The 17015-nt window shown below is 43.1% G+C and overlaps 1 protein-coding gene across 1 annotated transcript in view; it reads right to left on the bottom strand.

Annotated features, from left to right (window-relative positions):
- The window catches only part of ADAMTSL3 (ADAMTS like 3), a 187804-nt gene that overhangs the window by 59203 nt on the left and 111586 nt on the right, over positions 1-17015 (bottom strand). Inside the window, exons 8-9 of the mRNA XM_087707594.1 lie at positions 5676-5833; positions 4691-4802 (exon numbers count right to left, since the gene is read on the bottom strand). Of these exons, the coding sequence (XP_087563720.1) occupies positions 4691-4802; positions 5676-5833 (270 nt within the window). The remainder of the gene's footprint in view (positions 1-4690; positions 4803-5675; positions 5834-17015) is intronic.

Here is a 17015-nt window from a genome sequence, read left to right as displayed (position 1 = left end):
TGACAGTGAGAACAATCCACCCATGGAACAGAAGTTGCCTTCAAAGGTTGTGGGAAATTCATCCCTGGAAGCTTTCAAGAAAACACTGTACTGACCTCTGTCAGAAATGGCATAGGGTCTCCTGCTTGAGCAAGGTGTTGGACTAGATGACCTACAAGATCCCTTCCAACTCTGTTAATTTGTTATCTGAGTTCATCTCATTTCAAAATCTGTCTAAATTAAAGAAACAGGCACGCCGTTTTTCTGAACTTCCTCTCTATGGCTTGGAGGTTGAACCTAGGCAGCTCCTAAAATCTACTGCAAGCTTCAATCCTAATAATACACAATTTGCAAATAAGAGGAAGGAATGGAGGGAGGGAGGGAGGGAGGGAGGGAGGGAGGGAGGGAGGGAGGAAGGAAGGAAGGAAGGAAGGAAGGAAGGAAGGAAGGAAGGAAGGAAGGAAGGAAGGAAGGGGGATGCCCAAAAGCAGAAATCTTGGATTTTTCTCTGAACCTCTTCCATAGCATGCTATATAAAATTTGCATGCAGCTTACCATGCTATATATATTGACGTGGCTCAGAGAAATGTATCATTGGCAGATTTTCCTGTGGCTTCAGGAAACACCAAAAGTAATTAAAACTGGAAGCCACAATCACTAAAGAGGAGAGGCAAAACCCACCACTCGGCCCAGCCCTGAAAAACCACAAATATTTTTAGCCTGGCTCCTCCATACTCAGCAACAGGAGGTGAAGACAAAGAAAATAGAACTGTCAAGGAAGCCGCTGGTGCAAGGGATCAACGCAAGAATCCTATGAAGTTCTGTGTGGCTTCCTTGGATTACAACTAAGGAGGAAGTGAAGCTCAGTCGTAGGGAAGGGCCGGCTTCTTTGTAAGGTGGTGTGTGTGTGTGTGTGTGTGCGTGTGTGTGTGTGTGTGTGCGCGCGCACGCTTTTAAGCAAGCAAACCAGAGGTGGTTTTGCAGTATCCTTCTCCTGGAGTGGGGAGGGAATGGAGATTTTACAGTATCCTTCCCCCGGAGTGAGAAGGGAAGGGAGATTTTGCAGTATCCTTCCCCTGGAGTGGGAAGGGGAGATTTTGCAGTATCCTTCCCCCGGAGTGGGGAGGGAAGGGAGATTTTACAGTATCTTTCCCCTGGAGTGGGGAGGGAAGGGAGATTTTACAGTATCTTTCCCCTGGAGTGGGAAGGGAAGGGAGATTTTGCAGTATCCTTCCCCTGGAGTGGGGAGGGAAGGGAGATTTTACAGTATCCTTCCCCTGGAGTGGGGAGGGAAGGGAGATTTTACAGTATCTTTCCCCTGGAGTGGGAAGGGAAGGGAGATTTTGCAGTATCCTTCCCCTGGAGTGGGAAGGGGAGATTTTGCAGTATCCTTCCCCCGGAGTGGGGAGGGAAGGGAGATTTTACAGTATCTTTCCCCTGGAGTGGGGAGGGAAGGGAGATTTTACAGTATCTTTCCCCTGGAGTGGGAAGGGAAGGGAGATTTTGCAGTATCCTTCCCCTGGAGTGGGGAGGGAAGGGAGATTTTACAGTATCTTTCCCCTGGAGTGGGGAGGGAAGGGAGATTTTACAGTATCTTTCCCCTGGAGTGGGAAGGGAAGGGAGATTTTGCAGTATCCTTCCCCTGGAGTGGGGAGGGAATGGAGATTTTATAGTATCCTTCCCCTGCCACATCCACCAAGCCACACCCACAGAACCAGCAGTATTTTTTTTTGAATCCCACCACTGAAGCAAACAATTTCCTTGCATACATTTTCTTGTACAATGACAATAAAGGCTATACAAAAAGGACCCCTCCCCTAAGAACAAAGGGCAACGTGGAGACAAGCAAGCAAATATCAGCCAAGGTGAAAAAGCCTGCAGGGTTACAAATCAAAGGTCTCTTATGAAGCATCTTTCCTCGGACAAAGTGTCATCACACAAAGGAATGCAAACCCCAGAAGAAAAATTGAGCATTATCATAATTTTAAAACGTCCTGCACCAAATCCGTTGAACAAGTAAAAGAAGTTCCAATGCTTAAAAGATGAATGCTGTACATTTCCACCATTTATTAAAACCCAGCTGCACTTTATGGGATGCACATGGCTTGCGAAAATCCCTTCAGACTTCACAGCAGAGAATCGAAGGCTGTTTTGAACAAATAATCCCCTGAATGACGGATGGCTGCTCGCTTACTCCTCCCCTCTCTTGGTTTTGTTTTGAAAACGATTGTCTCCAGAAAATATTTAAGTCATTTATAAGCCGGCAAAAGAAGCCAAATGGGACTTGACAATGGCTAAACAACCTTATGTCGGAAGCATTTAGGCCGGAGCAAAGAAACAGAGCAACTTTTCTAAAGCACACTATTAAGATTAATGTCCAGCCTATATTTTTGGCTCATTTCTTACTTAAAGAAAGGGAATGAGAAAAAACAAAAAACAAAAGCAGAGGAAGAAATGCATTCTTTTGCAAGCCCAAGAGTGTTGCTTCTACACTTCGGCTTTCGAAGCTCATATTATAAGTTGGAGATCTTGCTATTTTTTGAGGTGCAGGAGGCCCCTTCATCTTGGTCCACGGTTTAAGGTTTAATTTATTTGTATGCCGCCCTTTTCCCTGAAGGGACTCAGGGCGGCTCACAACTCAAAAGGAAAGCTGATCCAGAGAGGGCCGGGAGTTCTGTTTCTGGCACACTCTTGCCAGCCCTAGCGTCGCTGAGCCTGCTGCTCTTTTTGCAACCGCCACTAAGAGAAGGGAGGCGGTAGTTAGGGTTTGTGGGAGCGGCCTCCGCGAGGCCATTCCGCATGTATAGCAGCTGCATGCGGGAACATAGGGCATGTTCTCTCTCTTCCTCCCCAAGAAATGGTGGGAACTAGCTGCGCATGCATTTAAATATTTTAGGGGAGAGCTTATTTTGGGGGGAGGGATTATTTTAGCGCATGATGTCGGCCTCTGCTTCGCTCACTTGCTATTGGCTGCCATAGAAATGGGGAGGTGGGGGCTTGGTATTTGGGATGAGAATTCATTCATTCATTCATTCATTCATTCATTCATTCATTTATTGAATTTCTAGGCCGCCCAATCCCGAAGGACTCCGGGCGGCTTACAGAAATGAAAAATATTAAAAAAAGAATTAAAACAATAAAACACAACAAAATTAAAAAGAAGCACAACATGCATCCAATCAAAGGGGGGGAGAGCTGGACCTCAATCAAGAGGTCAACAGCCCCAGGCCTGCCGGAAAAGCCAGGTTTTAATAGCTTTACGGAATGCCATGAGAGTGGGTAGAGCCCGGATCTCTGGGGGTAGCTCGTTCCATAGGGCCAGAGTGGCAACAGAGAAGGCCCTACTCCGAGGCATCACCAGACGGCATTGTCCCGCTGAAGGCACCTGGAGAAGGCCCATCCTGTGCAATCTTATTGGTCTTAGGGAGGTATGCGGCAGAAGACAGTCTCGCAGGTATCCGGGTCCTAGGCCATGTAGGGCTTTAAAGGTGATAACCAGCACCTTGAATCGTGCTCGGAGACCAATGGGAAGCCAGTGCAGCTCACGGAGGATAGGTGTAGTATGGGTGAACCTTGGTACACCCAATATCGCTTGCGCGGCTGCATTCTGGACTAATTGTAGTCTCCGAACACTTTTCAGGGGCAGCCCCAAGTAGAGCGCAAGAATAAATGGTACAGGAGGTGATATGGAAAAGGGAGGTTTCATCTCACCATCTTCTGCGCATGCTGGTGGCTGATGTTTGGGCCTGGTCAAGGCCAACCGTCCTGCATACCAATCTGATGATGCCTTTTGGAGATGCAACCCACACGACACCAAAGGGAGTTGCACATTGGACACTGGGGTGGGGTCATCGGAGGGAGGGGACTGGGTTATTGTTTGATATGTACTTGTTCGCGCCTTTCTGGCTCAGATCTTGCTTTACTTTTGCTGCTATCGTTTCATAACCAGTCAACGTACAATGGAGTTGGGAGTTTTCTTTCTTGGTTATTGATGGAAGCACGCCTGGTACATGCGCTCAAAAGTCCCAATTGGGCTTATTATCCAGGGAGGTCTTATTTTCAGGGAAACAGTTACTACATATACAGGGTAGTATACATGCCATGCCAAAAGTGAGACTTCTGCTTTCCATTTTAAATGCAGACAGAGAAGAAACCCGATGTCAGGCCTGCAGTTATATTCCTTTTTAAGATCTTTGGCCTGCCACACTCTCTATTATTTAATTATGCTGTTTCATTACTGTAATAATTGAGAGGGAATAGAAAGGAGTAGAATTGTGGAATGTATTGCTGTCATTCCTTTTTAGAAGCCCAAGGTCATCTTTTGTCTCCGCACCTCTGCATCTGACCGGAACTAGATGGGTGGAAATGCCAGCGTGGGTGAAGAAGATTGGACCATGTGACGGATTTATGGGTGTGGGGATAAGATCATAAACTTTCAACTGGGTGGAATCCCAGGAAGCTTTTAGATTCCACAGTTTGTGCCAAATTTGTGCCAAGGCAGAGCTATCCACAGTCTTATTAAATTGGAACTTTAAGGATTGCTCTGCCTTGGACTCTGATTTAATTCTGCATGATAATTGGAATGCTGACACCCGAGTTATTGCACCACACCAATTGATTGCATCACTTACAAATCTCACCCTGAAAGCTATATATCTATCGCTTCACATCCACAGCTGGACATGCTCCCAAAGCCACACGCATTACTCACCTCCTCCGCATGTTACTGTGCAAGGGAAGAATTCTGTCTGTCTCCACTGGTGACTTATGGGTTGATAGAAGAAGAACTGAACCGTGCTATCTCTGGCAGCAGCATATCTGGCCTAAAGAGAGTCCCATGACAACACATTGGAATGCAGCATGTTGACAATCCTTGGCCTGCCATGGTTTAATTCATGCACCCAAATGCTGTGTCAAAAGCCACATGACAACAAGCAAGGAGGAAAAAAATCTCATGGGCAGAACCTACAGGCAACATGTTCTTTGAGCCTGACCAGGGAGTGACCAAGAGCTGTGGTGGTATAGTGGTTAGTGTTGTGGCCCACCAGCAGCCAGCAGAGCTGGCAGTAGATTTGAACAGTGAGGAGGATGGGAGGAATATAGGCAAGTCCTGGAATCTGGGGAAGGCTCGGATGAGGGCTCTGCGTCGGAGGCAGAGATGGGGCCAGAGCCGTATGCCAGTTATCAGCTGCCTTCGGAGTCAGACATCAGTGAGGCAGAGGAACAGCTGGAGCCTGTTCCCAGTGTGCGCATGCTCAGATTTGCCAGATGAAGGGAACAGCCAAAGAACAGGGGTCAACTTGGGAGTAAGGCCACAGGTGGACGATGAATGGTCCCTCCCAGAGGAAATAAAAGAGGAGCGAAAGGGGAGTGGAGTTTGCAGGAGACCATTAGTTCGCATAATTGGTGTGTGACTCTCCGAGACGCCATGTTTTGCAGATATCGGCCTGGCAGCTCTCCAAGCAGATAAGGTCTGTGACTGAAAATCCTCCCTTGAAAGACTTTGCTGGATATGAATGAGCAGAATTCATAGTAAATTAATAAAAGGGTTTTTTTGTTGGGACGAGGAGTTTGCTTCATGCGCTTGGGAAACCTCGGTCAGGAAAGCAGGATACCTTCCCTGCCTGATTGGGTGGGACGGGGTGAAGTTACAGGGATTTCCAGACAAAACCTTGACACAGCACAAAGCGTCTTACCTTGATAATGAAATCGGCTCCAAGAGGCCCTGGGATTTTTATCATTTCTCTCTCGGGGCCCTTCTGAAATTCAACTGTTGTGTTTTCAATGATGTACATTCCAGGTGCATTGAAACTGTGTTCTCCAGTATCTCCCTGCAGTGTCTTTGATTCAATCACTGAAAAGCAAATACATATTATCCTTTAGCAGATTATGATGAATTTATGCCACTTACTAAAAGCACATGCTACACCAAATGTTGTAAATATATACAACACAGGTCGTCGTATGCATTATTTATATCAATGCTATCCTGATGTTGTTAGTTGCAAAGTTGTGTCTGACCCATTGTGACCCCATGGACAACGTTCCTCCAGGCCTTCCTGTCCTCTACCGTCCACTGGAGTCTATTTAAGCTCACACCGACTGCTTCAGTGACTCCATCCAGCCACCTCCTTCTCTGCCGTCCCCTTCTTCTTTTGCCCTCAATCTTTCCCATCATTAGACTCTTCTCCCGGGAGTCCTTCCTTCTCATTAGGTGGCCAAAGTATTTGCACTATCCTGATGACATGGGATTAAAATGTCCATCCCATCCCATTCTTTGATGCTTTCCATTTATAGAAGCCCAGATGATTTCCAGTATAATAAAAATTAAAAACTAATTTATCACTGGTATACAGTTGAGGAGAAATTCTGTTGCTTTGCCCGGCCTTGCAGTATTTTTTTAAAAAAAAACATTAAGCATTTCATGGCATCATCTTAAAATAATACCAAGAGAATTCCAGGAATGCACAAATGCAGAGTTTCTCTGGGAAAAGCAGTCCAGAAGAAACATCCATATATTTTCGATCCAGACAAGTCTTCCAAGTAAGAAATCTGCCCTTGTACATAATACTCACACATGCAAACTCTATTTTAGGAGGCAACCTTCAACCCCACCCCCCAAAGTTAGTCTTTCTGAATGGATCACAATTAGAATTAGAATAGAACTGGAAGGGACCGTGGAGGTCTTCTAGTCCAGCCCCCTGCTCAAGCAGGAGAATCTATTCTATTTCAGATAAGTGACTGTAGTCTCTTCTTAAAAACCTCCAGTGCTGGAGCATATGCGATTTCTGATGGCAAGCTCTTCCACTGTTTAATTGTTTCTCCTTAATTCCAGATTGCTTCTCTCTTTGATTAGTTTCCAACCATTGTTCTTTGTCCTGCCCTCTGGTGTTTTGGAGAATAATTTGACCCCCTTCTTCTTTGGGGTAGCCCCTCAAATGCTGGAATACTGCAATCATGTCACCCCCAATTCTTCTTTTCTTTAGACAAGCCAGACCCAAATCCTGCAGCCGTTCTTCATATCTTAGGTGCTCTTCTCTTTTTTCTTTTCTTTTTTTAAGTTTTTATTTTAAAACTTTAGATAGATAGATAGATAGATAGATAGATAGATAGATAGATAGATAGATAGATAGATAGATAGATAGATAGATAGATAGACAGACAGACAGAGATAGAGATAGATAGATAGAGATAGATAGATATAGATATAGATGATATAGATATAGATATAGATATAGATGATATAGATATAGATATAGATATAGATATAGATATAGATATAGATATAGATATAGATATAGATATAGATATAGATATAGATATAGATATAGATATAGATATAGATATAGATATAGATAGATATAGATATAGATATTGATATAGATATAGATATAGATATAGATATTGATATAGATATAGATAGATAGATATAGATATAGATATAGATATAGATATAGATATAGATATAGATATAGATATAGATATAGATATAGATATAGATATAGATATAGATATAGATATAGATATAGATATAGATATAGATATAGATATAGATATAGATATAGATATAGATATAGATATAGATATAGATTAGATAGATATAGATATAGATATAGATATAGATATAGATATAGATATAGATATAGATATAGATATAGATATAGATATAGATATAGATATAGATATAGATATAGATATAGATATAGATATAGATATAGATATAGATATAGATATAGATATAGATATAGATATAGACATAGATATAGATAGATAGAAAGATATAGATAGACAGCTAGACAGCTAGATAGACAGACAGACAGACAGATAGACAGATAGAGAGATAGAGAGATAGATAGAAAGATATAGATATAGATATAAGCATTCCATCTTTCCTTAAACAGTGTGTTCTCTGGGTACACATATCTGGGCAATAACCATCAAAATGTAGAACATCATTTATATTGATATTAATTTTCTAATCTTAGAATTATACTATATTAAACAGTTGAACATGGTGACCCTCTTAACATATATTCTGATATAAATGTAGTAACAACATTAAGAATACTAATCATCATCATCATCATCATATGTTTTTTTGTTTTTTTTACACAGAACTGGGCAAATCCATTATTCAATACAGCATGGGAATTGTAAATAGAAGGCCGGAGGCACCAATATTACGCAAGAACATTAAATTGCCTTTTTGATCACAAGCACACTGGCGCGTGAAAAGGCACCAATCTCCTGTAAGTGTATTTATTGCTCTTAGTTCTTCCAGGCCGACGCTCTTGATGTGGTCAGAAAGGCAGAAAGAAGATTCCATCTTAAATGTGGGAGGGAGGATCGATTAGTCATTTCTCAGAAGAATGTGTCAAAAAAAGAAGAAGAAAGAAATAGAAACTTCATCTTGGTCTGCTGGCATATCTGGACAACATCAGCATTATCACCCAGATACAATACAATACAATAGCAGAGTTGGAAGGGATCTTGGAGGTCTTCTAGTCCAGCCCTCTGCCTAGGCAGGAAACCATATGCCATTTCAGACAGATGGCTATCCAACATCTTCTTAAAGACTTCCAGTGTTGGGGCATTCACAACTTCTGGAGGCAACTTCTGTTCCACTGATTAATTGTTCTGTCAGGAAATTTCTCCTCAGTTCTAAGTTGCTTCGCTCCTTGATTAGTTTCCACCCATTGCTTCTTGTCCTGCCTTCTGGTGCTTTGGAGAATAGTTTGACTCCCTCTTCTCTGTGGCAACCCCTGAGATATTGGAAGACTGCTATCATGTCTCCCCTAGTCCTTCTTTCTATTAAACTAGACATACCCAGTTCCTGCAACCATTCTTCATATGTTTTAGCCTCCAGTCCCCTAATCATCTTTGTTGCTCTTCTCTGAACTCTTTCTAGAGTCTCCACGTCTTTTTTACATGGTGGCAACCAAAACTGAATGCAGTATTCTAACTGTGGCCTTACCAAGGCCTTATAAAATGGTATTAACACTTCACATGATCTTGATTTCTAGATCACAATGCCCATCCCCCACTATACTAACATTTAGGCTCTTTAACATTGCAGTCCAAAGTTGGCACATTCTGCAGGTTTGGGTTTTCTTTTGAAAAGTGATCATTGGAAGGCGCTGTGTAATGTTGGCATTTATTTCAGCAGTAATTCTATTTATTTATTTTATGTATTTAGTTTGTCCAACATGTACAAGGTAGCCGATGTAAGTATGAACATGGACATGAGCAAAGGAACTGAGTAGAAATAAATGGGGACAGTAGGACAGGGACGGTAGGCATCCTGGTGGGCTTATGCACGCCCCCTTTACGGACCTCTTAGGAATGGGGTGAGCTCCACGGTAGACAGTTTAAGGGTGAAGCTGTGCGGCTTTGAGGATGTAACAATGGAATCAGGTAGAGCATTCCAGGCGTTGACCCCTCTGTTGCTGAAGTCGTATTTTCTGCAATCAAGTTTGGAGCGGTTCACCTTGAGTTTGTATCAATTGTTTGCCTGTGTATTATTGTGGTTGAAGCTGAAGTTGTCACTGACAGGTAGGACATTGTAGCAGACAATTTTGTGTACTGTGCTTAGGTTGGCATTTATTTCAGCAGTAATTCTCAAGTTTGGCAAACTTTAAGATGCACAGACTTCAATTCCAGCATGGACTTCAGCTGGCTGGGGAATTCTGGGAGTTGAAGTCCACACATCTTAAAGTTGTCAAGGTCGAGAAAGACTATTTCACAGTTACACAGGCTATGTACAATGAAAGGCACAATTTGAAACATGGAGGAAGCAGTCATAATCTGTTTCTCCTCCATGGGTTCCTAAGGGAAACCATCTGTCTTCTATGATATACTGTCTGAACTTAATATTCTTCTTCTGTGTTTCTTCACAGACCAAAATTATATTATCTTGAGCTAATGCACCAGAGACAAATTCTTTGTGTGTTCAATCACATTTAGTCAATAAAGAATATTCTCTTCTCTTCTCTTCAATTCTCTTCCCTTCTCCTCTCCTCTCCCCTCCCCTACATTCTATTCTATTCTATTCTATTCTATTCTATTCTATTCAGAGGTGGGTTCCTACCAGTTCGCACCTATTCGGTGGAACCGGTTCGTCAAATCTACCGAACCGGTTAGAAGAGGTTCCACCAGTGGACCAGGAAAGCAGGCCACACCTACAGAAGAGGTTCGAAAAACTTTTGAAACCCACCACTAGTCCTTGGATATGATTATTCTACACTCTCATGCTCATATTTATAAAACTCAGGGCCTCTGTGAAAGGTAAGGATGACTACTACGTTTGTGGTGCAATCAGAACATGGCCTGTGTTGAAGTTGTTTTAATGCAAACCAAAGATGCCTTTTAAAAAACAAGTTTGCATCATATTCTTATGCATGCCAGGGCTGTGTGTGAGGTAATTTAAGGTGGTTCTGACAAGTGTCGTCGGCATCTTCATATCCGGTCACATGGGCAGCAAGCCACACCCATCTGGTCACATGGGTGGCAAGCCACTCCCACAAAGGAGGCCACACCCACAGAGTAGGTTCCAACAATTTTTGAAACCCACTGATTCTATTCTATTCTATTCTTAGCTGCACTGATTGGTTATGTGCCATCAAGTCAGTGTCAACTTTTAGCAAACTTAAAGGTAGAATTTTTTTTTGTAATGATCTGTCCCCATCTTGGTGTTTCAGATCTTCTAACTGGGCACCATCATCATTGCAACTGTGTCCACCCACCTTACTGCTGGATATCCTCTTCCTCTCTTTCCTTCCTGTTCTGACCTAGGCCTCCCAAGAAAATGAAGCAGACTCCTCATCCCAATAAAACCTCTTTTATTTAGGTTAAAGGGAACTCCTCTCCAGCAAAGTCCCAGCAAACAGACTTTCATGGGATTTGACAACTAAAGACCTTAATCAGGCTTGGAGAGTTGCCAGGCCAACATCTTCCAAACTCCATGCTGTAGCAGAAATTACTTGGCAAGAAGTAAGGAACAGATCTTCACCCTACATGGTATTGGACCTGGGTACTTGAGAGACCGCCTTCTGCCAATTACCTCCCTACGACCAATTAGATCCCACAGATTAGGCCTCCTCCGGATTCCATCAACTAGTCAGTGTTGACTGTCGACCCCCCGGGGGAGGGCCTTCTCTGTGGCTGCTCCGGCCCTCTGGAATGATCTCCCTGTGGAGATTCGGACCCTCACCACCCTTCAGGCTTTCCGCAAAGCCATCAAGACCTGGCTGTTCCGGCAGGCCTGGGGCTGATGAGTTCCCAGCCCCACTCGCATTGTTGCGGCTGTTGATGAATATTTTTAAATCTGTTTTTTGTATTTTGTTTGTCTTGTTTGTTTGATTTGTATTGCCCCCCCTTTCCTATTTTGGTTTGTTAGCTGCCCTGAGTCCCCTCGGGAATAGGGCGGCATACAAGTTTAATAAACTAAACTAAACTAAACTAAACTAAACTAAACTAAACTAATGAATTGAACTACTTGTCTCCTGCAAACTCCACTCCCCAGTTGCTCCTCTTTATTTCCTATGGGAGGGATCATTCACCAGACATCTGTGCCTTTGCTTCTGATTCGGTCCTTGTTCCTTAGCTGTTCTCTTCTCCTGGCACCTCTGTGCATGCACACATCGGGAACAGGCTCCAGCTGTTCTTCTGCTCCACTGATATCTGACTCTGAAGGCAGCTGGTAACTGTCGGATGGCCCTGGCCGCATCTCTGTCTCCGAGGCAGAGCCCTCATCAGAGCCTTCCCCAGACTCCAGGACTGGCCCAACCTCCTCCCCAACTTCCTCACTGTCTGAATCTGCTACCAGCTGCAATGGACAGTGGTGGGCCACAACACTTCCATCCTTTCTCAGCATTAAAACCTTCTCCAGAGATTTCATCTACATAAGGAAAGCTGTTTACGTCCTTCCTCTCCCCCAACAATAAGATACTTTAGGGATCTTATATCAAAACACACTATGAGAATACGACCTCCTTGGCCAAATCAAAGGTCTACTTGAGTTCTCCCTTGATGCAACAAATGCCAGCAGCCCTAACAACTTCGGTGTTACTCCAGTTATTGAATTTGCTCATCACGCTGAATAATTTACAAACCATCAAAGCATACCAGAGTCGTACTTTCGCAAAACCTTGCAAAGGTTCCAGTAATCACTTGTCACAGCTTTACAAATGACCTCGAGGCAGCATATTCCCTGGGCCTTAAAAGGAAGGAAACAATGCAAGGGCACAGGGAGAACCTGAATATCTTTCTCTTGATAAAGGGTGCCAGTCCAAATTTATTCTTGGTCTCATTCCAATCAAAACAATGGTGTTGGAAAAGAGGGATAGAATTGATCCTCTCTGTCTAGACAGAAGTATATTCGAACTCATGCGTTGTAAAGGAAGTCATTTATCAGATGTCCCTTAAAAAACAACAGGCATCATTTAAACAACAGTTAGAATCCTTCAGAGGTAAAGAGATCTGGTAATATGTAAACAACATCAGAAGCTTTTAGCAAGAGCGAGAGCACTTTTATATACCGCTTGATAGTGCTTGACAGCCCGCTCTAAGCGGTTTACAGAGTCAGCCTCTTGCCCCCAACAATCTGGGTCCTCATTTTACCCACCTCGGAAGGATAGAGCGCTGAGTCAACATTGAGCCGGTTAGGATCAAACTCCTGACAGGGGGCAGAGTTAGCCTGCAATACGACATTCTAACCACTATGCCACCAAGATGGAGAATGAGAAAAGGAATAAGGGAGGAAAGGAGGAAAGGAGGGAGGGAGGATGGGAAGGAAGGAATAGCAATAGCACTTAGACCTATATACTGCTTCACAGTGCTTCACAGCCCTCTCAAAGTGGTTTACAGAGCCAGCATCTTGCCCTTACCCTCAACAACCTGGGTCCTCATTTCCCTGACATTGGAAGGATGGAAGGCTGAGTCAACCTTGAGCCAGTGAGAATCAAACTGTCAAACTGCAGCCATCCAGCAGTGAGCGAAATTAGCCTGCAGTACTGGGGTCTAACCACTGCACCACCGCGGCTCATTTTATGCATCAAATCATCCTTCTAAGTGTCTTGTGAGATAGGTTTGCAAATGGCAATTAACAATAGCTTATATCCATCTGAGTGTCAGACCTGCATTTATATTCCTTTTAGAATTTTGGCTTGCCACAATTTCTCTAATTTCATTATGCTTTTCTTTAAGTATAGTCAATGGGAGGGGGGAATAGAAGGAGTAGGATTTTGGAATGTATTGTTTTTCATTCTTTGCTAGAAGCAAGGTCATCATTTGTCTCCACACCAGTACACCTGACCGGAGGAAGCTGGGCATGGATGCCAGCGTGGAAGAAGGAGATTGGACCATGTGATGGATTGTGAGTGTGGGGACAAGATCATGAACTTTTAACTGGGTGGGATTCTGATGTAACTTCCAGAGGTGGAATCCCCACAGCTATGTGCCAACATGCCTGCTTTATTAAATTGGAACTTTAAGCATAGTTTTGCCTTCGATTCTGATTTGATTCTACATGGTATTTGGAACGCTGACACTGAGTCCTTGACTTATAACCACCACTGGGACCAGAATTTCTGTCGCTATCTACCTTTATCGCATATACATGCTCGTTCTGCTAATAGGGCCTTGTTATACCTGCCTTGGAGGAGTGCTGTCGGGAGAGTCACAAGTGTGAAAAAAGGTCATAAGTCACTCTTCAGTGCTGTTGCAACTTCAAACAGCCACTAAATACCTGTAATATTTTTCCAAGATGCGGCACCAACAGCTCCAGAGCTTACCTACAAGACCAGTTCATCTCTAGTCTCACTCAGCCTGTCAAGACCAATTTCTCTGAGGAATGAGCACCAAGCAGAGGGCTGTGTGAGTAATTTATGTACAGCCATTTCTTCAAAAGGAAAGTAATATTTTTACAAATCTGCTTGTGGCCATCTGGAAATAAGAGAAATTGACTTTCCAAGCATATCTCCCTACAAAAGGGGTGGCTTGAAATGTCTTTTGAACCTTACGCCCCGTGAAGTCGTCTAAGTTACAACTCGAACATAACAAGGCCTTTGTTTGCCGTTGGTGAACGCTTAACTACTAACCCAGCCAAGTGAAATCTTAGCCAACTCCGATTAAAAGATGGACCCTGTCAGTTTTAGGAGAGCACCTCATGATATCCACAAGAGGGATCCTTATCACAAGAACTACGCAGGGGGCATGATCTATTTTACTGCTGACTTATGCGGAAGGGGGAGGGCTGCTAAATAAAAAGCAGTAGCTCGATCAGTGCCAGAAATCATGAATGCAACATGTGTTTTCAAGAAGGGTGCCAGGCTTGGATTTCATTGGTAACAAGCTGCCGTAGATCTAATGCATCTAGCATTAATAGCCGCGAGTCAAACACCGGGTTCAAACACTCCCAAAATATTTCTGCAAACTGGAGGAAAAGGGGGTCACATTAGCAGATACATTTAAACGGAAACTACTGCAAAATGTTGTATGCTGTGGCCAAAAACAAAGAAACAATTTAAATAGGAGCCAGCCGTGTGCAGCAGCTGCCAAAAAAGCCAACACAGTTCTAGGCTGCATCAACAGAGGGATAGAATCAAGATCACCTGAAGGGTTAATACCACTTTATAAGGCCTTAGTAAGGCCACACTTGGAATACGGCATTCAGTTTTGGTCACCACGATGTAAACAAATATGTGGAGACTCTGGAAAGAGTTCAGAGAAGAGCAACAAAGATGATTAGGGGGCTGGAGACTAAAACATATGAAGAACAGTTGCAGGAACTGGATGAGTCTAGTTTAATTAAAAGAAGGAGTAGGGGAGACATGATAGCAGTCTTCCAATATCTCAGGGGTTGCCACAAAGAAGAGGGAGTCAAACTATTCTACAAAGCACCTGAGGGCAGGACAAGAAACGATGGGTGGAAACACATCAAGGAGAGAAGCAACTTAGAACTAAGGAGAAATTTCCTGACATTTAGAACAATTAATCAGTGGAACAGAAGTTGCCTCCAGAAGTTGTGAATGCCCCAACACTGGAAGTCTTTAAGAAGATGTTGGATAGCCATCTGTCTGAAACGATATATGGTTTCCTGCCTAGGCAGGGGGTTGGACTAGAAGACCTCCAAGGTCCCTTCCAACTCTGCTATTGTATTGTATTGTTAATTCTAAAGGCTTTGAAGCTACAGTGGGTTCTAAACGGATCCAGGGAGTCTTCGACTTATGAATGGCTGCTTCGCCACCATTCAAAATTATGACAGGCCCCATTAAAAGTTACTTACAACTGGGTTCCAAAGTTACAATGTCTCTCCGGTCACATGACTACATTTGGGGCAATTGGCTGGCATTTAGAGCTGTTTGCAGCATCCCAGGGCCATGTGACCCCCCCAATTTATGACAATTCTTTTTCCAGAAAAAAAAGTATTTACATCTGGCTTCCTGGGGGGGGGGGGAAATGCCCCAAAGCAATGAGTTTGCTTAACCACTGTGGTGTTCACTTAATAAACCACCACCTAAAACAGTGATGGCTAACCTTTTTGAACTCATGTGCCCAAATCGCACGCATGTGCACAACAGCACACACACACTCGTGCCCACCCATAATGCAATGCATCCTGCCACCCCTGCACATGTGCTTACGACCACCCTGCGCTCCCCCCCCCATCCTGCATGACACCCAGCTCCCCACGCATGTGCGGCAGAGACCTGAAAATCAGCTGGCTGGTAGAAGGCATGCACACATGTGCAGTGGAGCTGAGCTGGGTGGACAGTTTGTATGCCTGCAGAGAGGGCTCTGGGTGCCACCTGTGGCCCATGCACCGTAGGTTCTCCATCACTGACCTAAAAGATCATAACATCTGGTCCAGTTACAGCCCTCTCTAAGCTGTTTACAGACCTGCTTTATGACTGGCATATCTTGGGAACATAATTGTCAGTCCCAAGTCAAGGACTACTTTGAACGATTAAGCAGGAAAAGGTGTTGGGTCAAAGAGAAATGCATCACGCCACCTTTTTCCATTGCTTTAAAAGAGGAAATTCAGTGTTAGGATGAATGAGACAAAGAGGTCTGAAATAAAAGTATTAATTTAGAAAGTTTCTGTAGAAATATAGATTGCCACCAATGGCCCTTACTGGCTAGAAGTGGCACTTAAAGGGGGCTGTTGAATCTCTCTTATGTCATGCGCTAAGCTGGGAACAGTGGTTTCTGATAGAAAACCAGCCTGTTAGAATTCGTATTTTTTTCCACTCTTGCATTATTCCCCAAGAAAAAACATAAGGCTTTTTTTAAAAAAAGAAAAGAACAAAGGCCTCCATCTTCAAATCTTCAAACTATGTACTGTATTTTTCTTTTTAATACTTATAAATAAAATTAGCGAATTCGCTCACAAGACTAACCATTTAAAATGCAAGCTTCTGTCACTCAAATAAGAAAAAAAAAAAGAAATTTAGCATCTTTCCGTTTGCTTCCAACTAGACTCTTGTAAGTTCATGAACTTGGTTATCTAGCATTAGCCACTTGTGAAAATATTAGCTTCTGGTTATGTTGCTTCTAGGGCAGGAGGATTATTTTCAGAGGACGCTGGCTTATTTTGGATTCGATATCCTTAATACTTCTGGAAAGCCTACAATATCTTCCAACAGCCCTCTCCTTAGCTTCAAATCCACTTACTCATCCCCTGCAACTATTGAAATGTTAAACCAACGGGAAATAAATCTCTTCGCGCTGGTAGCAAAATCCATTTGCAACTGGAGTGGGAACAAACTTGCAATCATCATCATCCACATGCTTGTACATAAAACAATCAAAGGATTTGTCCTCCTGTAATCAAGGAGGACAAATACTACATTGGAATCTTATTGTCAAGGAGGCTGTCTTACCAACTGGAATTACACATTTCAATAGATTATGTTAAAATAAGTTGTATAGCAATAGCACTTATATACCGCTTCCACAGTGCTTTACAGCTCTCTCTAAGCTGTTTACAGAGTCATAAATAAATTAAATAAATTAAATAAATTAAATAAATTAAATAA

The sequence above is a fragment of the Thamnophis sirtalis genome, unplaced genomic scaffold (genome assembly GCF_051295495.1).
Source record: "Thamnophis sirtalis isolate CommonGarterSnake01/CBP01778 unplaced genomic scaffold, rThaSir2_p1.2 scaffold_2, whole genome shotgun sequence".
Lineage (NCBI taxonomy): Eukaryota > Metazoa > Chordata > Lepidosauria > Squamata > Natricidae > Thamnophis > Thamnophis sirtalis.
The sequence above is the reverse complement of the archived record's forward strand: the minus strand, read 5'-3'. Positions and strand labels throughout refer to the sequence as shown.